The following is a 27,999-nucleotide window of genomic DNA, read 5'->3' as shown; positions in this document are numbered from 1 at the left end:
CTTGTCAAAAGTTCATTTATTTATTTAAAAAAAAAAACACAATAACTGCAACAAAATGTTATTATGCTATTGGCAAAGCACACCAGATATAGTGTAGACAAAGCAAAATAATAAGAAAAGCAAATACAGAAAGTATAACAAAATCAAAGTTTGATTTCTGACACAGAAAAAGCCAATCATTTACCACACCAGACTCACTTACTGGACCTAATGAGTGCTCAGCACCCTGTTGTCAAATACAAATATCACACTTTCATTCAGTACAGTTTATAAAAATGCACTCCTGAAGTCACTGAATTAAAGGATCACTACACTTTGGGAAAATTTCTTGGGTATAAATAGAACATGTACTTCAATGGAAGGTAAAAAGGTAGAAGAGAATGGCATGGCATATCATTTGCTCTTTCATCTTTAGCTGCTCCTCAGTACAAACACACAGCAAGCTCACAGCTCACTACTTGTATGTTTATTATTATTTGCACCAGAGACTTTACCCAAACGAGGGCTTCCAAAAGAGACAAAGTTTAATGTGGAGCATTTTGATGACAGTATTTCTGAAGTAAGCAATATATTTATACAACACATAATGTGTCCAGCACAGGAAAAAAAGAGTGATTAAAAAAAAATTATTTTGACATAACAATGTCCGCTTATAGCTCAACAGTGCAGCTGCTGAATTACATTAACAAAGGATAAGGCAAACGTTGGGGTGCAGTAGCAGTTATTCAAAGAGAATTATCGCATTGGACTAATGGAGTGAAATGAGGAGGAGGAGGACATTTAGATGACGATCTCTTCCTCCTGTGAAACCTTTTAAAACCTTTATCTCAGAGGCGGACACAAGTCAGGTGTTGAACCATCCCCTCCCTACACACACACACACACACACACACACACACACACACACTCACACACACATAGGGTTCTTAGAAGTGTATGGATGAGGACGTATGAATGGTCTCTTTGTAGTTTTTACCTTTTTATCTCAATTTTAACTAAAACAACACTCTTTGGTTGAATGACCAAATTTGGCTGTGAAGTTTCTGGAACTTTGCTAGGTTCCTTTAGAAATAAGCAAACTAATTATTTTGAAGACATGGAGAATGTAATGAATGTCTCTTCCCCAAGTCCTTTCAGTTTTGTCACTGATGCTTCAGAGGGAGCAAAATTTGGTTGTCATATGACTAAAGAAGAGAAAACTACTTCTTTAGCCTCTTAGAGAGGACCTTTTTAAGTGGTGGTTTCTTCTGGTCCTGGTTAGTCTCCTGATCAGGGTGAGCCTGGGGCGTCCTTGGCTCGTAGAGCTGTTTGAGGCTAAGGGTCTGCTGCTCTTTTGTTGTTTCTCGCTGGGCCTGGCGTAGCTGACGTTTCATGGTCTTCACCTTTTCCCTCAGGTGGTTGTTGGCTTTCTCCAAGGAGCGCACCTGCTGGGAGAGAGTCCTGACCCTCTCTTCCTCCTCAAACAGAGCCTTCTGCACTGTGGAGCACAACAACTGTGAAGAGAGGAGGCAAACACGTTTGTTTAGTCCAGCTTTTACACTTAATACATTTTGAAATATCAGGGGAAACACGAGGAGCATTTGATTAAGAGCACTTGAGGCAAACTTGTGACTAACCTGTCAAATTACCATTACCATTATCAGTTATTTTCAGGTTATTTATAGTTGTCTTATATTCAGCAGTATTCCAAACAGATTTTTCCTCTTACTCTGGCTCTTGAATGGAATTCATTTTTTGGAGTTTTAGACCATAATGGCTCAGACTAAATACTTATGTCAAATTGAATATATTTTTGTAACATTTATGACGTAGCACCTGACAGATGTGCTGTTTTCGATTTTGGCTTTCCTTAAGATAAATCAAATGAGAGAAAACTTCTGGCATGGCCCTTTTGCTGACAACCAGTGCCAACAGCTCGTATGTCTTTCAGCTTATTCTACTTGAGTGCATCAAAAAAAGACATTTTTTGGCTGCTTGTCACCTAAAAATAAAGAAAAAGCAGAGGGAAAATTCAAGAAATTAATCATTGAATATTTTTGTCTTTATAGCCCACTTGCTGTCGAACACTTCATGGAAATGAATTTTTAATAGCTACCATTTTATACGATGTACTCCTCTTTGTGTACCAGCCAATACATATGAGCCAAAGACAACACATACTGCAGTTCCAGGTAGGGACCAATAGGAATCTATAGGTTAAAAAAAAATGGTTACACAGCTTGGTCCGTCTGCAAGATGAAACCCAACATGCCTGCGAACCTGCAACAGACGATCCAAAGGCCCAGGACCTTTCCTAGGTGAAAAAATTAGCTCCAGCTGCCTCTGACTGCAGGCCTGTCTGTCTGAGTGTGGATTTCCTTCACAGATCCTAATTCTTCCACATGGCCCTGTGTGAAACACTGATGTATATTCCCAGCCATTAGATAACAACCACTGAGGGTTTTTGAGGAAATGTTAAAAATGTGCTGCTGGCTGCCGGCCCACATCGCTGGATAGTTCATTACCCATTGTAATATAAGCTGTGGGTTTTACCCATGTGCTCTTACTTATGTCCCAGAATTATTTGAAAGGGGTATGAAACTTTATAATGCAAAGGATGAAGTTCAGGAGTTATGTAAAGCACAGAATGTAAATTGGCATATTGTTATTCTATACATTCAGGTATGATTTTCACTCAAATACAAGACACCTTTGGTTGTCCTACATCCACATTTACATTGTTGTTTCAGGCTAAGATACAGCGTGGATAAATACTCAGACCCTTGACAAAGTCTGGAGCTGAGAGTGAGACAGGCATACAAAATAAATCCCCATCCATCCATCTGTCTGTCCAGCCGTCCATCCATCCATCCATCCATCCCTCTGAAGCAGACCAGAGTTAGTCCAGACATCTCTCTCCAGCAATGTTTCCCAGCTCCTTCTGGGAGATCGCAAGCTGCTCTCAAGCCAGATGAGATATATAATCTCTCCAGCATATTCTACCCCAGGGTCTCCTATCAGTTGGGTGTGTCTGGAAAAAACAGGAAGGCAGCAGATGCCTGAGCCATGGATTTTGGGACCTCGGACTGGCTTCTCCGTTCTTGGCAAAACGATGTGGCTCTGCTGGCTTCATCAGACTGTAAACTTCAGCACAAACAGAAGCGATCGGGATGAGAGTCAGCACCTCCAACTCAAAGTTCAACTTCCTCGGGTTCATGTTCATGAGGTTAACAGGACCGTGAGATCGACATGCAGATCGCTGCGGTGTCAGCAGTATTAAGAATTGTGCGAAGAGGGAGTTGAGCTGGAAGGAAAAGCTTTGTATTTACCAGTCAACCTTAGTGCCAGCCCTCACCTCTGGTCATGAGCTTTGGGTAGTGACTAAAAGATTACAGATACAAGTGGTCAAAAACAGGTTCAGTTATAACCATGCAATGTGAGGATACTGGTAATTATGAAGACATTCTTGTACTCAATGTGGAGGAAGGGCTTGATAAAGAAGGAAACCGGGTAAAGGAAATGGAATTTTTCTCCATTAGTTCTGATATGTTGTTTCATAAACATTAATCAGTCCTTTCAGCAGGTTAACTATGAGTCAGAGTTCCAGAGCAGCAAAGATGAGATATGAGATGGCAATTCTCCAACAAGGGTTTTGTAGATAAATATGTACGGTAACCATGGTTACTATACGTCTGGCAAATCAATCTAATTTATCAAATAAAATAAAACAGTGACTATTTCAATTAGCTCCAGCTATAAACTTAACAGCGAAAGTTGAATCAGATCTCCGACATGCAGAACTGAGAGGAAATTTTCGAAACAGAAAAGAGTTTCTATGTGATATCTAAATGTAAATTTGTCATCAAATCATATGCCAAGATATTTATGTTTTGAGTGTCGCAAGTAATCTATATCTCTGGATGTCAAAAGCATGCATTCACTTTTATCTGCATCAAATACCAAATTAACCTGATTAAGATATTAGTACAAATGGGGAATTTTTATTACTGAATGTCAGGCTGAACAGAATCAGGGATTGGGTGCATTATAAAATAGTATCAATAACTCTGAGAGATTAAAACAGAATGGTCAAAACCGACACAACTGAGGCAGAAATATGCTGACTTTTATACCATTGTATCATTATTGTATCAAACTGCACACACTCAGCACCCAGCAGGATTTTATCGATTCATCCTAACACAACTGCCACAACCATGGACAAAACAAAAGACTTTGTGCTTTATGCAGGACCAGAGACGTGTCTACATGTAACTCCCCTTTGCAAAGGAGGATGTTTAAAGCCTTTCTGAGGATGTCTTCACATCAGAAAATTTTAGTTAGCCCACATTAACTGAAGCTGAAACCTTGTGGACAGCAATTTCTTTTTGTATGCAGCCATCAAAGCAGAGTAGTGTTTATAGTCCTTAAAAGCTAATATTTTATACAATAGTGTTGGGACAATAAAACTGTGGGAACCACTCTTATTACTTGTTAAAATAATGTTTTTATTGCTGATACCGCTTGCTGTTAAATCTTAAGATTACTACATGACATTTGATTTACTTGGATTGACACTGGATTAGACTATCTATGTTCTGAGTTTAGGTCAGTTGTCCAAACAATGGCTGTGCACTAACAGTAAAAGCAATGTCTGTTTGTATTTTGCTAGGATGAAATCTAATCACGAGAATGACGTAAGAAGGCAGTGCTGATATCTAAATGTTGCTCTGTAATTATAATCACAGGCCTGACTCAAAAGTTTAATGGGAATACAAACCATGTTTTGGTTCTTTTTATCTTTCCCAAGGCAGAATTATTTGCTTTTATGAGCAGTCAGCAAATGATTGGAAACAGACAGAGGAGGAATGACCTAAATCAGAGGGATTATGTCAAAGGTTTGGATTCATTAAAGGGGATAAAGCAGTTGTGAGTGACTGGAAACCATTTATATCCTGACACTTGGACTCTGAGATGAAATGCAGGAAATTTGCCAGGCCAAAGAGCACCAGGTGTTAGTTGGTGGTATTGGTGTTTCAATTTATTATTTTTCTTTAAATTAGCTTTCCTCAATTAAATTGCGAACTGGAGGTGAAGAAAACCATTTATTCAGGTCACTTTGAAAAATGGTGTGCATTAATATGAGCTTCATAAGAAGAGCAGCGACCTTTAGACTGTCATCAATCTGCGCTGTCCTGCGTAATCAAGAAGCTATTTAGTGATGACGAGTTGTTATGATGTATCCACTTTTTCTGGTTTTACTTCAGTTAGTGATTTTTCCATAAATTCCTTTCAGTATACCCCAGAGGAAGGACATGAAATTGTTGCATTGGTTATATAAACGGAAAGTTGGGTTTTCCAGTCCAAGAACGGTGATCTAAGTCATCCTCTCTTCTCAATATTCATCATAACTTGTGCCTGCACTTGTGTTGCGAATGTTACCGTTTCTCCTGTGAGGAATTTCAGCTCAATTGATGGTCGAACATCCGTGTAAAACAGCACTCGTTATGTGATTCCGAGGGACTGACAACCAAAACTTGCTTGTTTTCTAAGCTATCGGAGACTGGAGTTGCACTGGACATGTTTCCTCATGATGCCACTTATTTCTATGTTAGGGCTCTCATTTTTGGGAGTAGGAAAAATCTCCATTAAACAACAAAATGGTTTGAGAGCTGGCAAAAACAATGTTTTTCCTTTTAACATAGTGAACTCTTTGTCTAGCAAAAACCTCAGGAAATGTGCGTGTGGTTTCCCATGCATTAAGTACATATTTAACTCGCCAGTGCCTCCATAGTGTATCATTTGAAAACAACCAGGATGTAAATGTATTAAGTCCTTCATGTGTGTACCACCACCTCCTAAGTCATCTGTGTGGCCATGAATCAAGAAAGATGTCCTTATCACTAACTGAGTGTGAGAAAGACATTTTAAAAACATTTTCTCAGCTTCAGGAAGTGGTTTATGGTGGACGTTCCTATGGGTCACATACCCGACTGTCTTCCTGAGCCTCCCACTCTGGGGTGTACTGGTGGACTTGAGTACCAGGCGTGCAATTGGAAAACTGGAAAAGGCTGGCAAACATGCGGTGGACCTCCGCAGTGTCTGGGAAGATGGGGTCCTGGAAGTTCACCCCATGAGGGACAATATTGTAGTTTTCATCCATCCTAAAAACAAAAACAGATGCACACACAAACAGGTTTTATATTAATGTCATCAGGAGTCCATCCAGCTTAAAGTCAAATGGACAGGTTTTAATCCTGTAAAGCTTACAGATTTACATCAATAGTAAAAGTTTGTGGGGGAAAAAAATATGCAGAATTATTTACAGACCCTTGTTTCTTTTTATGCAAATTCGAGCATTATGTGGATGACTCATGCCGGCAAATTACAAGCCAAAGGGATTTACTGAGCATGTTTCATATCTTCTCCTATGATGTGAAGTGTGTGAGGGAGGAAGTCTTGAAGCAGCATGTTTCCATACATCTGGATTCAATCTTGTATACCTCAAGGGACATCAAACGTTCGGTTGTCCCGATCAGAGACTCTGTGTGTGTGTGTGTGTGTGTGTGTGTGTGTGTGTGTGTGTGTGTGTGTGTGTGTGTGTGTGTGTGTGTGCATGTGCGTGTGCCTGGTATGTGTGTATGATGACAGAGCACAAAGAAAGCTGATGTTTTGCTTCAGTGGAGGAGGTCAGAGGTTAGACGTAAGCACAGTGACCAGGAGGTCAGAAGAGCTTGGGCATCCAGAGGAACTTGCCTGGAATGTACAATGATGCAAATGTAACTAAATATAACACAGAATTGTGTAGAAGTAAAGTGAGCACAACAGTAGTGACATAAAACCATTTTTAAAACATGCACACCTCAGCATTTGATAAAAACTTAATTTTGAGTGGCACTTTATGCTTCATCTCCTTTAAGGTTTGGTATTCAGCTCTTTTTTTTTTTTTTTTTTTTTTACATACAAGTTTAATCCTTGAAGTGGTGACATGCAGAAGTTTTTACAGCAGCTATACGGCTCAGGCAGAACACTCAATATGTCTCATTTAAAGGTCCTGAGGGAGATCCTGGCTTGCATTTTTCTCCATGCTAGGCTCTGATTTGGCTGTCCTGGGAATTCATATGATTGATTAGAAAGACTATTTTGGTCTGAGACAGTGGTGTTTGGGCTTTTATAACAGGAAATAGATGTTCACTGGAGCCTGCAATGAAAACTTTTCAGTATTTGCTTCTTCATAAAGTGTCATAAAGTGTTGCAGAGCGGCTACAGTAACCCTACACTGATCTGTTTAAGGTGTATGACGAGGAGGTTCACATTTGTTTATTGTATCTCATTCACCCAACTGATGGGCAATTTTTACTGAAGTTGTCATTTACTCTTAATTGATGTTTGGTGACAATTAACATACTATGTAAAAGCAAACACCTTTTTATTATGAAAGCATTAGGCAATGCAGATCCAGATAGAATTACTGCCTACGGCAGCTCAATGATGAACTGAAGGAATATATTTCAGCCTTTTGGGAAATAAACGTATTTGCTTTTCTTGCTGAGTTAGATGAGAAGATTGTAACAACTTCCATATCTGTATGGTAAATATAAGACTAAAACCAGAGTGGAAATCCACTCAGAGGCACCACTAAAGCTCATGATTCAACACATTTGTTTTAAACAAAAACTGAAGGATAAAAACAACAAGCTTAGCAAAGCCAGGCGAGCTGTTTCTTCCTGTTTCCAGGCTTTATGCTAAGCTAAGCTAACCGCCTTCTGGCTTTAGTCCTGACAGAAGTAGCCATCTTTTCATGTAAGTATTGGCAAATAAAAAGCCACTTTGGGCATCATATCTCATTATTTTGTTACTTTACATTATTTTAAGTCTGGAATGATCTTCATGGTAATTAGGGATGCAATTAGAGCAGAGTCGGTTACAGGCCACAAGCACTTGACAGTGTTGCAAATCTTTGGTAGAAACAAAGAGGAACTTACTAATCATTAGCACATTACTTAATGCCCGCCTGAACTGTGTTTTGTTTTCCCACATGTCTACATTTGTGGGTTAAAGTCTGTAAAGAAAAATGTGGGTGAGCATTTTTTTGGCGTTTACTCCCTCCAATATATCCCTGGAAGACACTGAGAAAAGATTGCTGCTTTGGTTTACTGGAGCAATTATTGATTCAGATCCACATTCAGACTCTCGCTTCAGGAAGTTTCCAATTGTGGTCGTCTGGCTGATTACAGGGATAACGTCCGGATGTTTTCACCATCACAACAGGGGACACCAAAGTCACCCCTGGAGGTGTAATTAACTAAAACCAGTCATATCATCTTAAAATTCTGACCAGCAATACACAGTCACACATGTGAGTATGATTGCACGCGTAAGATGTGTAACATATGCTTTAAAGAAAGCTATTGTAGTTGGCCCTGCTGTAGACCCTCATATGGGACACCCAAACGTTACACTTCAGGAATGCCTTTCGGTGCCCCCCCCCCCCCCCCCCCCCACCCCCACCCATCTAAGTCTTCATCTGTTTGAGAGAAAAAGCAGAATATGAGAGAAATATCGCTAAGGCCTGTCAGCACACGTTCCCTTCATCAAGCAGCAAACTGGCATTATTTCAGGAGGACAAAAGCTGGTCCTACCAATGGCTGGTTCACTGATAGCTCTCCTGAGTGAAAATTCTGTTGGGGAAATGTCTCGCTCTGTAATTACACTGGCTGGAATGCAATTGACATTTCCTGAGTAATAACGTTGTTTCTGTCCAACACAGACATTTAAGAATTACGCTGCCACATAAGTTTTTTGAAATCTGAGTGGATACTTTACCAGGTTATTAAATACATTATTAACTTGAAATCACAAGGACCCTCTTTACTGCCTTTCGTGGCACATCTCTGCACAAGTCTGAAGAGGTGACAGGCCAGATGTAGAGAGGAGTTGAGGTTCAATCCATTGATTTTATAGTATACTCAAAGGAAATACATTACTGGAGTGTCCTGGTGTAGTAGCAGTTAATTCAAATACAATATACAGTCAATTCAATGTCTTTCAGCAATGAATACCAATCACTGATATCTTAACTGACTTTTTAAGAGATTGATCAGTGGACTTCTCTCCCCCAGCTTTAATATCCGACTCTAACAGATGTGAAGAAGTGTCAAAGAGGTTCAAAGCTCAGAGGCGCTGATAGTGGAGCCAATGGTGATGTAATTCAAGTTTGTCATTGTGAGACAGATTGAGGTCTTTGGTGGCCAAGTCTTGCGTCTTGTGGTCTTATCCAAAATAAATAACTGTATAATGTACGTTTGAGTTCCTGGTCCCTCACATTTAGAGTACTTTTTAGGATTTAAAGTGAATTTCCACGTCAGATGGATGAGGTGAACTCACTGGATATTTCAGGAGTGTAGGAGAGACTGATGGTGAAGCTCCACCATTTAACATGTAGCTTTGCCAAAGACAGCTCCACATTGCATGCCTAACATTACTTACCTCACTGTAATGATGTTTCCTTCCAATCTGTTATTATCAAACCACATGATCACTCAAAAACTTTTTGCCATTCATGGTAATACGTTAAAAAAAGGCAGCCCTGTCATCTCTGGCGGCTGGGTTAATAAAACTTGGCAAAGCCTGATTCTCAAGCACCCACTGACATTTCTGCAACATTTTCCAAGCCTTATCTCCAAACAGACAATCTGATTTGCATGTGCACACGCTGAGCTGGAACAACACACAGAGGTTCATTCTGGCTGCAAAATGTATTTGGACAAGAGGGTGCAAGTGGGCCATGTCATGTCACCTCCGGGCAACATTCACATAAGACAAGCTTTCAAAACTTTCAACATACCGTTAACACTACAACAAAGCCACACTGATATGCTTGAAACCTTACCAAGATAGGCTACAAGGACATTTTTAATACAGCAGGGATCTTTCTGACAAAGCTTGGCTGATAGAGAATTAATGAACAGATGATTCTTTAGTTGTTTTGCCTCTAACTTTTCTGACTGGGTGACTCATTCTGAATGGGGAAAACAAAACTTGCTGCATGCCAGAAATCATTATGATGATCGATTAGATCAATATGCAACACCTGGGTTTCTCACCTTAGAAAGAAGTAATAGTTGTTGTTTTTGGTGACACTGTAAGAGAAGCAAGGGAAGTAGCCCAGACCGGTGACATTAAACCTGGATCCAGCGGGGACCTCCAGCATGCTGCCCCACGCCTGGTCGCACAGAAGCTCAATCTCGGCGGAGAAGAAAAGGTCGGTGTCGTACTGCCACGGCAGGTAGTTGTACACGCTGTAAGGCTCCTCGTGGAGTGCCAGCACTTTGGCAAAGACTATGATCTGCGCCAGCTCGGCACGGCACGCTTCTGTCTGCGGTCTCCAGTCGTGGGGCAGCTGACATCCCCAGCTCGCACCAGGACCGGCCACTGCCAGAAAGAAGGCCAAAATAATCCACATGATCCGACAGAGAGGAGACGCCTGTGAGTTCGAGAAGCGCACCGACGCGCACGATGGATGAAATCACAAAAAAACAAAAAGCTGCAGGACTCTCACACCAGGCACATTCTTCCACCAGTGTTAACCCAACTGATATTCACAGCAGTTTAAGTCAATTTAACGCAGGGCTTAAACAACAAAATAGCCCCGAATTGTTGGTGACTTCGCCGCAATCTACAGTCTTTGCTCCCTCCTCCAGCTCCTATACCTGCGATCGGTGGATCAGCCCATTCACACCACCATCCCCTGCAAAAACTTTGCCTCTCACTTTTGAAGGGCGATCGGGGCGGGGGGGGGATAAGTAAATGCATTCAGGCCTACGTGTGAAAATACCAGAAAAAAATGTGTATCAAGGTAGCAACAAATATATTTAGCTCTGTTCCACAAACAATAAAAGACAAAGGTTAGAATGAAGTTTTAGGGTATGTCACTGGCCCCCTCTAGTGGAGATATGCAAGAATACAATGACTTAACTTTCCTCCTGGGATTTTTTTTACCTCGCAAATTCACTGTTTGGCCAATTAATTACTAGCACACTCTAAAACTAGGGAAATTAGTTTCAGCTGGTGCTCAGGTATGATCTGGCAATGTCTATGAGAAAAACTGACAGGTGTATCCGAGAGGTCCCAAACTTAGGATCACAAAAGAGTCAGCACTGCCATAATGTGATAACCATTTGTAAGAGAGATTAGTTCACCGGTACTACAAAAAGGCTCCTGTGAGTTATGAAAAAGGTAAGATATGGCAATGATTATTTTGTAGGGCCAGTGGCGCAATGGATAACGCGTCTGACTACGGATCAGAAGATTCTAGGTTCGACTCCTGGCTGGCTCGACTTTTCCTTCAATGTTGCAGAAATGGAAGCTAACATAACGAACAACGTAGAATACTCACCAACTCATGCTAATAAAAAGGTAATTTATTGTTTATTATTATTTATTATTTTTTGTTAGAATTGTTTGAATGTTTTCGTTTTATTAAATACAATCTGGAATCAATATGATATTACATGTACATGTACAGATAGTGATTAAAAGAGAATATGTAAACAGGCCTCAGCACAGGTTTTTAATCTCAAGGTTTTCCCAAACAAATAATCGTCCATGTGTTCTGAACAGACAAACATTACAGTCGTGCATTCTTAGTTAAACCTGCAAATCAGAGAAAATATGCCGGAGAGTCCAAACTGGTGGGGTTGTGTGCCCTCGGCTCTGGCGTAGGGCCAGTGGCGCAATGGATAACGCGTCTGACTACGGATCAGAAGATTCTAGGTTCGACTCCTGGCTGGCTCGACTTTTCATCGTTGTCACAAAATAAATGAATTTGAACTGTCTTTATGTCTCATCAAACATAACAAGCAAGCTGTACATATTTGACTTGTTTTAATGTTCTTACTTACAATTTGTAATTAATGTTGATTAGCTGGCGGGAATACAATTAGTAACACAATACAATACTGAGTAACATTTTACCTACAACTGTTTCCTGCTCTCTTAGGTGTGTTTGGAGCGTGTCAGAGAAGTCGCTAGCTGAAAAGGAATGACATGGCGTTTCAGTGAAAGATTGAATTCTTTCAGTACACTGGATAAAATGTTCCTGAGATACTATACTCGGGGAAATGTGAACACATGCAAAGCGTGCCGACGGGCCAGTGGCGCAATGGATAACGCGTCTGACTACGGATCAGAAGATTCTAGGTTCGACTCCTGGCTGGCTCGACTTTTCGTTGGTTAATGATTAGCATAGAACAGCCTGTCAATTTAGCAAACATAGATACACTTCATTGATCCCAGGAAGTAAGCTGTTTCCATTTAATGAATGAATTAATATGAAAGCATGTGTACGTGTCAGAGAAGTCGCAAGCAGAAGGGATAAAATGTCATTCTGCTGTTTTGAATCCTGGAGCAAAACTCGAGAAGCAAAAACAGACATCCTGAAAGTCAGAACTGGGGGAAAAGGTACCTCTCCGGTGTGGGCCAGTGGCGCAATGGATAACGCGTCTGACTACGGATCAGAAGATTCTAGGTTCGACTCCTGGCTGGCTCGACTTTTGTCTTCAGTGTTCCGCTTAATCCTTACGCAATATACTGTCCTATATTATGCAATGACATTACATATAGTCATAAAGAAAACAGCTGTGTTCTGTAGCGTTAGTAACCAGTGCTGTTCACTGACAGCTAACAAAAAATACTGCGTAAATTCAATGCTAAATATATAAATGGTATTTCACAACAAATTACTTTGGGTGCAGGGTGTTAGTTAATTCCCGATAATGGACGCCTCCTAAGTACTTCCAGTGAAAGTGTCTGTTAAACGTTCTAAATTAATGCGATACTTGTGGATATTTTTTAATTCATCCTCACCACAAGATGGCGACTGTAATACCCAAGCTGCAAGTAGCCTACATTGCCTCATTGAATTTAACTTTGAAGGCTATCGTACAAGGGATCATCTCACTTCCCGTTGGCTATTCAACTCGCTTCAGACGGTGAACAAAAGAGCACATGGACTATTATTTGTTTGGGAAAACCTTGAGATTCATTTAGGGACGATGATATGCGTGGATAGCTAGGTTGTCTTGTTGTTTGTTTGTTAATCTTACACAACGTTACTGACTTTGAATTTAGCTAGCATAACATTAGCTTTATGGCTCAGCTGAGGAGACTAAAAATAACTTCCAATGCCAATTCCTCCTATTTACTGGAGTAGTGACCCACATTTCAGTTGCATAGAAAGGGTTGGGAAGTGACCATTGGTGTAAGGGGAATATTGCCTATCCTGGTGTCCATTATGGATGGGATCCTCCAAGGTGGTCATACATCTTGGAGGGTCCCATCCAGTCTTTTAAATGACTACAAAAATGGATCCCAAATGCCTGGGTGGCAACATCAAGCATTAAGACCTTAATGTCTTGAGAATGCTTGGCTGCCATTATTAACATGCTTTGCTGCCTGTCCTTTCAAAATGGACTCACATAACTTTCAACTATTTCTTTACTCACTTGAGCTATCAAATAAAAAGTATAATTTGCAAATGACTCAACACACCTAATAGAGTCTTCTGATAGTGATTTCATTAAAACTAAAATTACAATCAACTCATTGTTTAAAGCTTAATTTCTTGAACACTGGAATTACCCACTGCACATGAACGCAAAAGTAGCAGTTACAGTTTTCCTGCATTGTTCGCACACCCAAAAACACCCAAAGCAAACATCATAATCCTTCATACTGCAAGAGATGTTACTCATCTCACAAAGTTTCTACACTTTTAATAGACTTTCATCACGTTAAAAATCTTTTCAAACCAAAAGCTAGAGTGAACATAAACAGACAAGCATTTTTTCCTAACACTCCTCATAGCTTCTAAAGCCTTCAAAATACTGTACTGATCATGTCGTGGTGTGTTCCCTCCCCATTGCTACATCCAAATCCGTCCGATGTCTGTTACACCCTTGGGACGGTGGTGGGCGTGAGGATTTCTAAAGTCACACACAAAGTGCGAGGAGCTGCAGGGGAGCACAGCACTCAAGCGTGTGAGAGTCTGCCTGAAGGACATGGCTACAACGCTGCTGACTGTGATGCTCATGATCCCCTACATCTGTGAGGGAGGTGAGATGTTTTCAGAAAGCTGATATTTCAGTGTCTCAGCCATTGTCTGGAAATTTAATGAATCTGTGTCACCTGTTTATGTGATAGCACTGTTGAGAAAATCGGCAGCGATGGACTTCCTTCAAAGGGTAAGAGAGAAGCGTGCCTCAGAGTGTTTTCCTGGAGGCTGCAGCACAGAGGCCAGTGAGGCTGAAGAAGTGGAAGAGGCAAATGTAAGATATGTAAGTTCTCTGTCATTTCTCCTTTCTTTCACATTTTATGCCAGAAGAGGATATCAAACATGTATTCTGTTTTAAGTGCTTTTACTTCAGTACAATTGTGTGGTACTTTTACTTTAGTGTGTCCATTCTATGCTGCTCCAGTACATTTTAGAAGGAGACTTTTTAGTTCCCATTGCACACTTTACAGATTCAAATTAATATAAGATGTAATTAATATTCATGAAGTTAAAATCAGCTCCACTTTTTCCATCTGCAACATCACTTGTGTAACATATTAATGTGGCACTAATTATAAAGCGATGATATAGCTAAATAACTGAATACACATTTCCAAACTGTACTATTGCAAGAAAAAGTAGTTTGTGTTTCAACTAAAACCAACAGTGCTGTGTAGATGTATCACTGTTACTCTGATAAACCGGGGCCTGGTCATTTTTACTTTTGAGATTCGAAACAGAGAATTTCAATTCCCAGAAGTCTGATTGTTTTAAAATGTATTCACACTGAAAACAAGTGTCACTATCAGTAACTACAGACAATGTCAAACAGGAAGGTTTCAGTTAACAGTGGGACATCAGTTTGTATGGGCAACAGGGTCTCTGCACTGAAGGACATACTATGTAAATGAAACAAAACATCACTAATAAAGACCACATCCGGAGACATGGGCTTAAGAGTTGAGAAACACTCCTCTGTTCGACAGGGATAAGGTGTAACTAAATCAAGCAAGTCACTCAGGCATTTGCCATTACTGTGTTCTTACATACCAGGCTTGCAATCTGAAGACAGGGTGAAGGCAGACCATTAGCATTGACTTTGTTACTTAGTGCACCTGGTGCTAATATCCGATGACCACCATGAAAGCCAGCAGAGAGGTGGAATGTGATCAGCTGGGGTTTCTATCATGTTGTTTCTCTGCTTTTCTTTTTAAGAGAGAACTTCACGCGTAAAATGATGGAAAAGAACACCTAATGGCTACTAGTAATCAGAGTTTGTTTTGTTCTGTATTATGTACAAAGTTTGGAATAAATATAACAACTTACTCACAGGAGGAGAGTTCCAACCTGCTGTATAATGGACGTGCTACTCAGAAAGAAATAACCAACGTAAGTTCTAACAGTTTTTTGTTCAATCTTAACGTCATTATTTTTAAGTAAAAAAAAAGTACACAAGATGAATAAAATGCTTTTGTCTTTTAGCAGAGCCCTGAACAGGAAGCTGTGGATGAAGGATCTGGGATGTAGCTGAGAGAAAGCACACAAGATGATAATCTTCTTGTTGTTGGATCAAAGTCAACTAGAAGTACATTATAAGTGTAAAATAAAAAGTATAATCACCAAGACAAACTATCTGGATTTCTCAAAGGATTTATTCAATGAAGATGATTTGCTTCAAGGATTAATTCTTATTGATAATTTCATTTAAGTTAAAATATAAGGAACGTTGATATCTCCAGTCGCTATTCTTTTATGTTTAGTACTTAATATACTTATGTCGTAAGTATCAAGCTCACAACCTGTGATTTGTTAGTGAGCTGGCAATAGATCTGTAAGAAACCAGAATTGAGAATACCTTGTAAACAATTTCAGTATAGATATATAAAAAAATCTATTATTAAGACATGTTTTCTAATTTGCTCAATACATTAAAGAACATGGACCTCTGTTATATCTAAAGCATATGTATGTTAATTGCAGGCTAAGTATTCTCAGCAGGGAGCTTTATGTGAACATTTTAATAAATGTATATGACTTGCATGTTTGTTTGTTTTGGGTTTTTTTTTTCATTTAGCATTAAGTGGTAGATATAAATGGGTAACAAATTAAAGGAAAACTAACATTAAGTGTCTCAGTAAGACGCTGGGCCACAACGATCCACCAGAACAGCTTCAGTGCTCTTGCTCTGAAATTTACTGAAAAGATAGGCACCAAAAATATATTCCCTCATTTGGTGTCTTGATGATTTTGGTGTCCAACAGGTGTTTGTTTAGACATACATCATACGAAGCTTACCAGCAGTGACTCCCTTGTGCCAGCTGACAGTATTCTGTTTCTTGTTACCTGTCTGTTTATTGCAAAGCATGTTTATTGAGCCACTTTCCACAAGATGGCTGTGAACAAATCAGTCATTTGTTTTGCAATTCGGACCCGTGTGTCTCCTATGTTTTATTATAGTACATTCATTTACTACAGTTTTTACAGTCCACGGAATTAACACTCGCTCAGCTAACCCACAGATTAATCACTGTCGATGAAACAACTCCCTGACTGTCTGACAAGAAAAACAGCAGAGCATGTCCCGACCCGTAGCCTGCAGTATTAAAATCATCACAGGCCAATTTGTTAACTCTGGATGTTTCTGGAACAAAGAACATCATTGTCCTCTGTATAGTTTCTATTCATATGTCAAACTTTAAGGTTCCGAAATACGTGTAGGATGAGAAAACAACTCTGAAAACATATAAAGTAAAGTTTTCATGTCACATGCTGATCACGGGCTTTGCTTTGCTTCGCTTTCTTCTCGCATATCTGATGGACAGATGACCATTGGAATGAATGAAAGTTGAAAATACACATATTTGAGTCATTACTCTTCTATTTTAATTGACTAATGTAATGTCTTGGTATTCATTTCAAGTATGAACTCCCTTTAACGTTACAATATAATGTTATGCGTTAATAATGTAGCTATAGACAGTGGCCGACAGGCTGCTGCCTCTTTAATTGTGCCTTTAAGTGCTGATCGTAAATTCACCTTTTACATTTCAAGTAATAAATGCTAATTTTCTAATCTAATGAAAAATATATGCTGGATAGAGTGAGCCAGTTTTGAAACTCTATTTTATTTTGAATATTAAGAAGCACAGAATAACTTTGAGCAGTTTTCAAAGTGGATTGGGAATATTACAATTGTAGAAATTAGCTTTACAATTTAGGTTTTAAATATTTATTATGCTAAAAGTTATTCTCTAGACCACATTATGTTAATATATATGATCACAGGTAGGTATAGTCAATTAAAAGAGAAAAATTTCACTTCTATGGTTTAATTTAGTAGCTACATTAATTATCTGTCGTTTGCATACGTATTACTTTTCGATTTTCCGACAGTACCCTAACGCAGCACAACAACCAACAGCAGTAACTGTTACGGCTTGACACTTTAGCTTTAGCATACAGACAAGAAACAGCGGCGGTGTCATTCACTGAAATTCCATTTCACAATGTAAGTGTATAATGTTTCTACCAAAAGCTTTTCAGAAGTAAATGTTTCTCGGTTAAACTTCTCCACCATACCGGCCTTCCGGGTGGTATGGTGAAACAGGATCACAGAAGAAATGCAACGCCCAAAACTTTGCTATTAGCATGCAACAAGTGCTAGAACGTTAGCGTTTTCGTTCGTTATTTAGCTGTCGCAGCGCTACATTAAAGCTTGGTAACTTTGCCCAACACAAACTATGTCAGCTTTCTTTGCCTTGTTAAGTAGGGAGTTGCCAAGAAAGGCAATGTTTGTACAACGTCTACATCTGCGTACATATTAATGTTGGAAAGTGAGCCTCGTGCTAGTTTTGCCGTCCATGATAACAGGCTAGCCTTTTCTCTGGATCCGGGTTTTCAGTTTGGGTGACCTAGCTACTACTGAGCTACTTGAGTTCAATAAAAATCAACTGAAAATGATTCGTAATTTAATAGCGGTTGTAAGTGTTGTAACTGTAACTGCAAAAGAAATCACTAAGTTACAGTTTGAGAAAAGAAAAGCAACGATAGCGGTAATGTAACATGTCAATATTAAACAGGAAACGTATTGATCTGTTATTTGTAACTTTTAAGGAGCTTTGGGGTTAATTAAAGTGGCATAGCTAGCTTGGACTTGGACTCATGTTTTATTTTTGCTGTTCGCTGTGCGTAGCACAAGCTAAATCTCTTTAAGAAAGATTTAGAACTTTTCCTTTTTTCACATCCTTTCAACTATTGACACCCCACCCTTCTTACCACCTCACACAGGAAGCCTCTCTAATGTACTTCCAAGTATACAAATGTAAGCCAAGAACCTGATACTCTAATGTGTTTCGCAACCCTGATCAAATCTATCCGTGATTCAGAGTGCAAGGGTTAGCCGATTAATCAGTTAGTTGAACATAAGTAAATTTGCTGTCAGCTATTTTACTAATTATTGGTTTGAGTCATTTTTCAAGTGAAAAATGTCAAACATTTAGTGGTTCAAGTCTATTAAATTTAAAGATTTAAAGAATCTTTGGGTTTTGGGCTGTTGATTGGACAGAAAAACTATTTGAGGGACTAGGAATTTGTGATCAGCAATTTTCGTTATTGTCTAAGATTTTATAGATTAAACAATTAAGCAGTTGTGAAAATAATCTGCAGATTAATCAGTTAATTAAAAAATTGTTAGTTGCAGACCTAAGTTCCATCCATCTTATTTGTGTGGATGTTAATCCTTGCTAAAGATAGTTCCAGGTAGTAAATGTTCAAGAGGCATTTTACCTTTTGTTTTGGTGATAGCAACAGAGTTTTTCCTTACAACATTTCCTTTTTGCAAGCAGTCAACTTTGCAACCCTGATTCGTCGCGTCCTTACTGTAATAGACTGTCCAATTTGATTTGATCAAGTCAGCAACAGTGTTGCAGGTTTTGTAAAGTCAAGATGACATTGCTTAGCCTCAAGCAGTTCAGTCAGCCCACAGTTCAGTGTGATGCACAATGCAAGGGGTGGTACATGACACATGACATGACACTTAACTGCCTAATAATTTTGTGTGCTTCTAAAAAAGGGTTCTGATAGTGTTGATTAAAAATTGCACTGATGTATATCTGTAAAGTTATGTTGCAATAGCAGTGAATTATGAGGTGTTTAAACAGTCAAGCAGCAGTAGGTACAAATTAATTTGTCACTCAACAGAATTAACTATTTTGAGAATCAAATAATCATTTTAAATCAGTGCTTGTGGGGGAAAAACAACAATTCAGAGGTTTCAGCCTCAACTGTTTATTTAGTTTCTTTGGTGATAGTAAACTAAATATCTTCTGGGTTCTGGACTTGTACGTTTTGTAGACTAGGCATCTGACAATTAATTGAGAGAATAATGAATGTAAATGAATTGGTAATGAAAATAATCATTTCAGTTCTGGTTGGTGGCTTAATGTATAATGTGTAACATTGACAATATTTTTACTTATCCAAATCTATAATAATTCATAGTATTTGAATTGTAATTCGGATGAAGCGGAAGAGGATGGATGGATGGATGGATGGATGAATTGTAATTTTGGCACTTTTTTCACCTCTGTGATATGTGCAGCTGGTTATTTTTGATAAATGCCTTTTTCTATTTTGTAGTTTTTAATTTTACATTTCTTTGGTTGGGCTGTCGTGGATTGTTTTTCAGCAAGTGAAGGGGGATAAGTTTATCACACATTGGTGCCCCTTCAACAGGACTGGGTTAACTGTGATGTCTTCCTGTGTTGATATTTTTGGCAATTTGAGTGTGAGTTCTTGTATTTTGCTCCAACAGTTATGCTGTATTTAAAGGGTGGCATAAGCTGCAGTCAGCTCTGAGATGTTGATGGATGTTTATACACTTTGACTGAGTGAGATGTTTCCACTCTCTGTGGCAAACAACCAGTTGTTGTTTTCCGACTTACAACAGTGAGCAGTCTTAATCAGGTGTTTTTCATGAAATCATTCTTAGCTAAAGCTCCCCCATTTGTTGTATTTTTCTCTATTCTTTTGCTTCTTGATGCCTTTTGTAATCCAAGTAAGTTTGAGTTAGTATGTTCAGGGGAGTTTTCACAGAGTGGAGGAAGTAGTGGGTTAGAAAATACAGAAATGTGTCTTTATCAACATCCACAATTATGTTTTGCAAAAAGGTAGAGTGTGTTTAAGCATATTCTCTTCTTATTGGTGTAATCTTGAAACGAAGAAGAGCCCTATTTCCGTAATATCAGGAGAGATAAGATAGAGGCTGACCGCATTTGGATCTGTCAGCAGTCTCCTGGTCAGAAGGACTGCGTAGGTGCAGTATAGGCTGTGATTCACAGCCTCATACGTGAGAGTTGCTGCACAGCAGACCTAGCCTATAGTTGAATGTGAACAGATCAGTGTGTATGCATTGGACTGCTAGTGTTCCACTACTGCGCGGTGTGTCTTAGGGTAATGCAATTTCAGCTCTCTATATGTGCTGCATATATGGCAGAATTGACAATATGGTTGACTTTGACTTTGACTTAGTATGCATGGTAATGGCTGTTTGCTGTGTGTAATAACTGTTTTGCAATTTTAGGGAAAAGGATTGGTCCATATCTGGCTGTCTGAGTATAAGCTATAAACTGCCACACTGCTCTCTTTTACTGAGTCATAAGTTATGTTTAATCCCTACATTTCAGTATAAACATCTTCAAGCCATCCTCTCACTTGCAGCTATCTCAAGATAATTGTGGTCTTTGCAGAGCAGTTCTGTCTCAAAACAGAGGATGGCAGTAGCTAACAGTATTATAAAAGCTGCAGGCACAACCAATGCATATCACATCTTGAAATCCTAAATGAATAACCAAATTAGCTCAAGAGAATAATTTCTTCATCCAGTTCTTGCGTTTTATAACCTCAGTTCCATAAGATTTGGGAGACTGTGTAAAACGTGAATAGAAACAAAATGCAATCATTTGCAAACAACCTGTGTCTATCGACTGTGGTTTAACAATATGTTCCTGAGCTCGTGTAGTAATGATATCCTTTCCTTTCCATAGCTTCTCGACTTTTTTAGAATTGGGATTGTGTGTCCACTCAGCATAACAGTCTTCTATATCAATGAGATATTTTCAGCGTTAGTTACCTTAACACAGAACCAGCACCCCTTGCCTGGAAGTCCGCAAGATACGTTTTATAATAAATGTAATTGTTCAGCTATAACTGTGATATGTACGTTGGACATAAGACATTAGTTTCAGATACAGTGTTTTTGTAGCATATAAAGTCACAGTCCCTTTTTTTTTTCTTTACTTGGCTTGGCTTTCACTGATTCAGTGATTTTAGAGGCAAGTGTGAGAACATTGGACTTCTGCAGTTATGGTTAGGCTGTTGAATTCCTCTTTTTAACAACTGTGGTCATATGTGACATAACATTTTAGGTGCATATTTAGATGTGGTATGTAAAATGAATGTTTGCAAATTCTCACTGGATGCTCATATCTACACTTAATTTTCATAATTTCACCAGGTCAGCCCCCGGTCCAGAAAGTTCTGGTGCAGCGTCAGGCAACAGGCGCCTGCAGCAGACCCAGGCCCAGGTGGATGAGGTATGATATATCTCTAATTGCTGGCTTACGAGGTCCAGATAAAGCACCACACATTATTTTCACACTGGGTGATGTTGATAATAATCTCAATAAGTACAGTTCTAGTTTCAATTTATGTATGCCTTACCTTTAGGAATACACAAATTCATTGATTACATTATTATTTAATATTGTAACACAGCTTTTGCATAAAAGACTATTTAACTCTGCCCCGTGTCAAAGTCAACCGCATGTTATTTATGAAGTCCCTGGACTATTATTAGTAGTATTATTATACTTTATTTCCAAATCATGCAGTCTAGGCACAGCATGTTCATTTGTATTATTTGTAGAACGTATTTCAAATTCAAAGGTAATTCTACCTAGTCTACCTTTCACTACTGAACACTGTTTTCTCTCTCTAGCCCATTCTTATCATTGACCTTACGGGTCCCTCTGTCTTCAGCTGCCCTGTTTGACTGTGCTGTTCCATGACATCTGTCTCTAGCTGAGACTTGCATAACCCCTGGCAGCAGTGTCATGAATCACCATAATATGGAATCAGTAGCTCTACCTCCACATGTCATTGCACATGTCAGAGAACGTTCAGTGAAAGCCATTTCTTCTCCAGTTTCTAGAAATTCTATTCAAAATCATGTCAGTGAGTTCACCAGGGAGAAATGGCTGCCAAGTTTCACTCCTCCTGTGGTTTCACTCTTAATCTCCTTAACATTTTTCCCTCTTTGTGTCTCAGTTATGGCCTCCTTGATGTGAGCCCCTCCTACACAGAACTTTAACCTTAGTGTGTCACACAAAGCCTCTGATTGGCTGTCAGAAGTTTATATAATCGCTAGGGTTATGTAAGGCCTGCATGGGCCTACACACTCCACTCTGCTGCTCTGGTGGGGAGGAGGGGCAATAGTGGGGTTTGTAGATCAGTGGAACATATGGGTTATTTGTATTCTGTGATACTGAGTCTACACAGAGCTCTGTTGAGCAGAAGTGTGTGTTCTATTTTCTTTTACCTTGTGAAATGTGATCTCTCTTGATTGGTGGTTTGGCAAGTAACATTGTTAGAGGTTACTTAACACTCAAGGCATTGATGTCATCATTCTGTATGTACAGTATATTGTTACATTTCCAGTCTTTGTCTCTGCCCTCTGTGGATTCTGAAAGATTTAGAGCCTGTGTCTTCATTATTTTATTTTCTTTCTGAGAACCAGCATCTATTTTTTTATTTATCATATGAGAGACAGAAAAGTCTATTTGTGGGAGCAGATTCTCTGGATGCTTAACACTTAATGTTGCTCGTGGATGTTGTGTTTTTATCACTCTGAGTTATAAGCTTGTCAAAATCAACATATAGTTTTCTTGTTTTGTTTTGTTTTTTTGTGACTACACAAGCACTTCTTCCCAATAATCCCCAGTGCCCTGCCAGCATTTCTCTACCAGAAAAAAATAGCCTATGCAGTAACTGGCCCTAAGTTTGGGTAATATTTAATGAAGTCTAGGCAGGACTGTTCAGATCCAGTACAAGGATGAGGCACTTAAAAAGTAGTGTTTTGTTCTTGTTTCTTTGTGTGCGCTTGTTTGTAGGTGGTGGATATTATGCGTGTGAATGTAGACAAAGTGCTGGAGCGTGACCAGAAGCTGTCTGAACTGGACGACCGAGCAGATGCACTGCAGGCTGGAGCCTCCCAGTTTGAGACCAGTGCTGCTAAGCTGAAGAGGAAGTACTGGTGGAAGAACTGCAAGGTGCCTAAACACAGTTTGGTCCAAACAAACACACCCCTGTTGCCCACTGTAAATGAAAATAACTTTCACTTATCTTAAATGAATTCCATACTAGAAGACTCTGGCCCTGGATTGGTCTGAATTATTCTGGTTTTGAAAAAGGTTTAAATGGCATTTCGTATTCGCCTAATTATTGGATTAATTTTAGCAGCGTCATAGATAAATTGTTTGACGACACAATATACAAAGCACTTACAAACTTTTCTTTAAATAAATGATAAGTTCAAGGTTCATTTATTTGTCATTTTAAACACACATAGAACATATCTGCAAATAATTAAATAAGAATTGAGTAAAATGAAACTAAATATTTTGTACTCAATGTAGTGTACCTTTATCCTTTGCAGATGTGGGCCATCCTGATAGCTGTCATAGTGATCATCCTCATCATCATTATTAGTGAGTATAAAGTCTGTGGTTAGAGAAGCTCATCAACAGTTTTGTTTTGTTTTTTTTTTGACAGCATTGTTGAAATTCTAAAGAATCTGTAGGATTTTTAATTTTCACTGTGCATGTGATTACTTACTTAACAGTTTGATCTGGACTGTTGATGGTGATAATCTACAAAGAGTATTTTGATGTACTTTATTCTAGATTTGAATTAGAAATTGTGTTGGTAGTTATTACATTTACAGACATTCCTGCATTCCTGCCCCCCCCCATTAGCCTGCTGATGTGCCCTTGAGCAAGGCACTTAACCCCCCAATATGCTCTCCGGGCGCTTTACGCTGCCCACTGCTCCTGTGTGTGTTTCACTGCATGTAATTTGCCAGGTGTTGCATGTGTGTTCAACTAAGGATGGGTCAAATGCAGAAGTCAAATTCAGTATGTGTATGTAAAAATATATATACTGCTAATAAAGTTGATTCTTCTTCATAGTTTGGACTAACTCTAAGTAAACCAGCAGCAAGAGGAGGAGGAGGAGTGGAGGACAAGATGAAGAAGAGGAGAGGAGCAATGTGCACATTTAATGTCTCAGAGGAAGACATCACAAGATTACCGGCTACCAAGCTCCGCAACATTTTTCCTTTCTTGCAAGGGGTCTTCATTCCTTGTCCTGGTTTGCCCTGTATGTGTGTGTGTGTGTGTGTGTGTGTGTGTGTGTGTGTGTCTGTCTTTTGTTCTCTCCACATGTGCCTGAGTAAAGGATTGTGATAATACCAGAGCTTTACCCTGTGTTACTACACCATACTAGACTTGTATTTGAGTGCCATAGCTTTGCCAAACAAAAGAAAAACACACATACAGATAAGAAGTTGATAATATAACATAATTAAATTCAAATTCAACTAAAACCTATTAAAACAAAGTTAAATTAATCATCTCTGATTCTATGACACAACGCGCACACACACACACACACACACACACACACACACACACACACACACACACACACACACTATATACTCCAGCCTCAGGACTAGAAGTGAAGAATGTTGCTGTAAACTCTCCTCAACGTATATTTACTTTTTTATGTTTTATTAATAGCCATTGATTTTGTGTACCAGGCTAAGAGAAGTGCCTTCAAAGATATGTTATTCGGTTGGTTTAGATCATAGTTTCTCCAAGTGTGGCCCATGGCCCAAGTGTGACCCTAGCCAGTGGTGATCAGTAAATATTTTACACAGCGCCCAAACAGGCAGCTGTCTCAGTAGCTTACATTTAATACCCTACTCTGCTACCACCCCCTTAACATGCTTCTGTCATGTTATGAATGACAGGATGTAGAGAACTACATATTAAACAGCTAGTGGCGCCTCGTGAGTGTTGCAGGAATTACATTGTCACCAGTGTTGTCAGCGATTTCAGTTGACATCCCTGTGAGATGCAAGAATTAGAACTGACATAAAACGTGTTGTTGAAGAGAAAAGGGGGTTTCAGGAAAAATGGATCAACTCTTGCTTTGTCCAGCCTTAGAGGATAAAGTGTTTGGCCTTATTTGCAAACAGTTGAATTTGGTGCTCAAGGAATTTAATGTTAAATGCCAAATATGAGACCAATCACAAATCATAAGTGCATGGGTCCTCTGGTGCCGCCCTCAATCATAGGCTGGCTGCCTAAATTTACTTTCAGCCATCACAACTTTGAGAACCTTTGATTTAGATTATAACAATAACGTGATGATAACCCTGCATATCACTGAAGTGAACCCCATGTTCCAACACACATCTGTACTTTCCAGAGTGAGACTTTTTTTTTTTCCACCTTGCCTCTTTTATTTATGCATATGGTTGATTGATAAATAAGTTCTCTGTGTAAGACATTTCATTTTGGATTAAATAAAACAGGAATTTCATTGGTCAACCGAAATCTATCCACTAACACAACGTTGAAGCACCTGATCTTATCTGTTTTTGTCCATCTTCCTCTTAGGTAGTACTTAATTACAAGATAAACTAGTATGAGTTTGTGTTGAGATAAGTGCCTGTATGCCAAGACCAACTGCCTCACAGCTGGGTAAGGCTAAAGAAGCTGCCGCAAAGTTTTAAAAGTGCTACACTGGTTAAAAAGTGGTGAATTTTCTCAATCTCGTCTCAAGGATGTGCCAGAAAATTTGCCTTTTCTGAAGTACAACAAAGTTAGAAAATAGTTGTTGTAGACAAATGCCTTAATAGGTTTCTCCAATGGAGAACAACCAAAATACAGCCACGCCTCATCGATCTCATATTACCAGCCAGTAAAGAATTTGTGGCCTTGGGAATACTCCAACTGTCCAAATAAATACCGTGCTGCCTGCTTATTCAGCTCAGCTTATTAACCTTTATTGAAGTTTTCTGTTTAGTCACACTGGCATATATCTCATCTGATTGATGCAAAGTACTTCTCAAGTGTGTGATATTTATTTTTTTTTTTCCTTTTAACAATAGCTTTTTTTGCAATCTATTATGTAGAACTAATCTTAAGGAAACTGTAAACTGTTGTTTCTCTGTGTGCTCCCTGCTGCTGAGCATCACGCGTGTTTTAAGTGTCAAAAAAATACTTGGTCGGGCAGAGACAGTGTGATTATATACCATACCAACACTGGATGATTGTATTCCTGACTGTTGCTTTTTTCCTATTAAAATAAATGTATTTTAATGAGACAAAGAATTGGGGATTACTTTATACATGAACTTTATTCTGTTTGGAATTTCATTACTGGAAGTAAAACTGAATGATGCATCAGTAGTTTTTAAGACATTAGCAGTTTTTTGGCCTTCACAGTACATGCATAGTAGTATGGTAATTGAAATGACCACTAACACAAATATGGTAAATAGCCAAACTGTAGCCATTAGGGAAATTGTGTAATATTTACAAAGGCCTCACAAGTGTTTTCACAGACCAGGCTGTTATTATTGAGCCATGAACTTGTCATCTTTTGTCTACACATGAATTGTGAAACCTGGTAACTTCCAAGCCCTGTTCAGGTCTACCTATTAGGAATGCATTTGAAAATAAGAGCAGTTTTACTCTATGGCTCTCAATGCCTTTTGCTTAAACAAATCTGATTTAACTCAAATGCCCAAGCCTCATCTGATAATGTCAAAGCTTACTCTATAACAGCTGTGGGGCATGCTGTCTCACAGTTAGTCTTGATCCAGCTTTAATGATCGCTATATGGTCCCCGATTCCTCGGTTGGAATCTCATATAGCCATACTTTCCTCATTAATTCAATCAGTCAAAGAGCCAGTGAGTCATCCACACTGCTGAGCTAGCTGCCTCTCATTGACACCAGAAAGATCATAGAAAAACAACTGTCAGATAATGTTGCGTCATTTCATCGCTAAAAGCTTTCCATGGAGAAAAGGGGTCTGCTGTATTATTACAAACACCACCTGTTTACCTCAGCAGCTTCCTCCCTGAGCCTCCAACCTGTTTATTAGCCAACCCCATGAGACCCAGTCCCAACAAACTATTGTATAACAGGACTCTCATGTATTCTACCATTAGTTTTCTTAACTTGAATACTGTGGCTATTATTCTTAGATTATTCAAAAACTATTAGTACTCCTCCTTTTCTCTGGGATGGATTGAGGGTCCCAATTGATTCCTACTGCAATTTATTTAAATGACCACAAATTTAAAGTGGTTAACCAAACTCGGTTTGGTTTGTCAAATGTCAAATGATCACAGTTTCTGTAAGGTAACATTTTCAAGTAGCTCTTTGCCTTACCCAAAGTCCAGTGTTAATGTCAATTAATTACCACAGGCCAAAGCTTAACAAAAAATATTCACATTTGAGAGGCTGGAGCCAGGAGGTTAACTTCGCCAATCTCCTTGTGATTTTAAATATTTGGTTCAACAAACACGCATTGTAAATATGTCAAAACAGCAAAACAAAAAGTTGTGCGAACCGCATTAGACCACACAGTGCCTCTGTTCATTCATTCAGTAGTCGGGCTGGATGCAGTTGACTGTTAGTGGGTCCGCACGATTACCACGCCGGCGCAGGCCAGTGGTGACCTTAGTAAACGCAGGCGTCTCAGTCAGCACGTAGGTCGAATGCCCGAATAAATAAAATGTACATCTATCTACGAGACCGATTAATTCATTCATGCTTAAATAAAATCACATTTTGAACATTACTGTCCTTGCTGGCAATTGTTTATCTACTG

The 27,999-nt window shown here is 39.1% G+C and overlaps 2 protein-coding genes, 1 long non-coding RNA gene and 4 other non-coding genes across 8 annotated transcripts; 6 read left to right on the top strand and 1 right to left on the bottom strand.

The window, feature by feature from the left end:
- Positions 1–4: 4 nt before the first annotated feature.
- On the bottom strand, positions 5–10,820 carry ccdc3b (coiled-coil domain containing 3b). Its single transcript, XM_046384217.1, has 3 exons — positions 10,086–10,820; positions 5,969–6,143; positions 5–1,493 (listed from the first exon to the last, which is right to left on the bottom strand). The coding sequence occupies exons 1-3, from the start codon at positions 10,442–10,444 to the stop codon at positions 1,200–1,202; spliced, it is 828 nt and encodes a 275-aa protein (XP_046240173.1). The 5' UTR covers positions 10,445–10,820; the 3' UTR covers positions 5–1,199.
- Positions 10,821–11,228: 408 nt separating this feature from the next.
- Positions 11,229–16,066, top strand: LOC124056607. 2 transcript variants are annotated; one of them, XR_006842987.1, is made up of 5 exons: positions 11,229–11,397; positions 11,981–14,094; positions 14,182–14,315; positions 15,365–15,421; positions 15,518–16,066. It is a non-coding gene; the product is annotated as an uncharacterized LOC124056607 (long non-coding RNA). The 2 variants fall into 2 exon arrangements; XR_006842988.1 differs by having other exon boundaries at positions 15,515–16,066.
- Positions 11,245–11,317, top strand: trnar-acg. The gene has a single exon. It is a non-coding gene; the product is annotated as a tRNA-Arg (tRNA).
- trnar-acg lies at positions 11,703–11,775 on the top strand. The gene has a single exon. It is a non-coding gene; the product is annotated as a tRNA-Arg (tRNA).
- On the top strand, positions 12,129–12,201 carry trnar-acg. Its single transcript has one exon. It is a non-coding gene; the product is annotated as a tRNA-Arg (tRNA).
- Positions 12,457–12,529, top strand: trnar-acg. Its single transcript has one exon. It is a non-coding gene; the product is annotated as a tRNA-Arg (tRNA).
- A 1,345-nt stretch (positions 16,067–17,411) lies between the features above and the next one.
- Positions 17,412–26,483, top strand: vamp3 (vesicle-associated membrane protein 3 (cellubrevin)). The gene is made up of 5 exons (XM_046384218.1): positions 17,412–17,540; positions 21,546–21,624; positions 23,200–23,358; positions 23,745–23,796; positions 24,277–26,483. Coding segments are annotated over exons 1-5 (312 nt in total). The 5' UTR covers positions 17,412–17,538; the 3' UTR covers positions 24,297–26,483.
- Positions 26,484–27,999: the final 1,516 nt, after the last annotated feature.

The sequence above is a fragment of the Scatophagus argus genome, chromosome 3 (assembly GCF_020382885.2).
Source record: "Scatophagus argus isolate fScaArg1 chromosome 3, fScaArg1.pri, whole genome shotgun sequence".
NCBI classification, from domain to species: Eukaryota; Metazoa; Chordata; class Actinopteri; family Scatophagidae; genus Scatophagus; species Scatophagus argus.
The sequence above is the reverse complement of the archived record's forward strand: the minus strand, read 5'-3'. Positions and strand labels throughout refer to the sequence as shown.

Coding starts and splice junctions, on each gene's coding strand:
- vamp3 (XM_046384218.1), top strand. Junction 21,625..23,199: donor CCCAGGCCCAGGTGGATGAG/GTATGATATATC, acceptor GCTTGTTTGTAG/GTGGTGGATATTATGCGTGT. Junction 23,797..24,276: donor CATCCTCATCATCATTATTA/GTGAGTATAAAG, acceptor TCTTCTTCATAG/TTTGGACTAACTCTAAGTAA.
- ccdc3b (XM_046384217.1), bottom strand. CDS start 10,444: ATGTGGATTATTTTGGCCTTCTTTCTGGCAGTGGCCGGTCCTGGTGCG. Junction 6,144..10,085: donor AACTATTACTTCTTTCTAAG/GTGAGAAACCCA, acceptor TTTTGTTTTTAG/GATGGATGAAAACTACAATA. Junction 1,494..5,968: donor AGGCTCAGGAAGACAGTCGG/GTATGTGACCCA, acceptor CTCTCTTCACAG/TTGTTGTGCTCCACAGTGCA.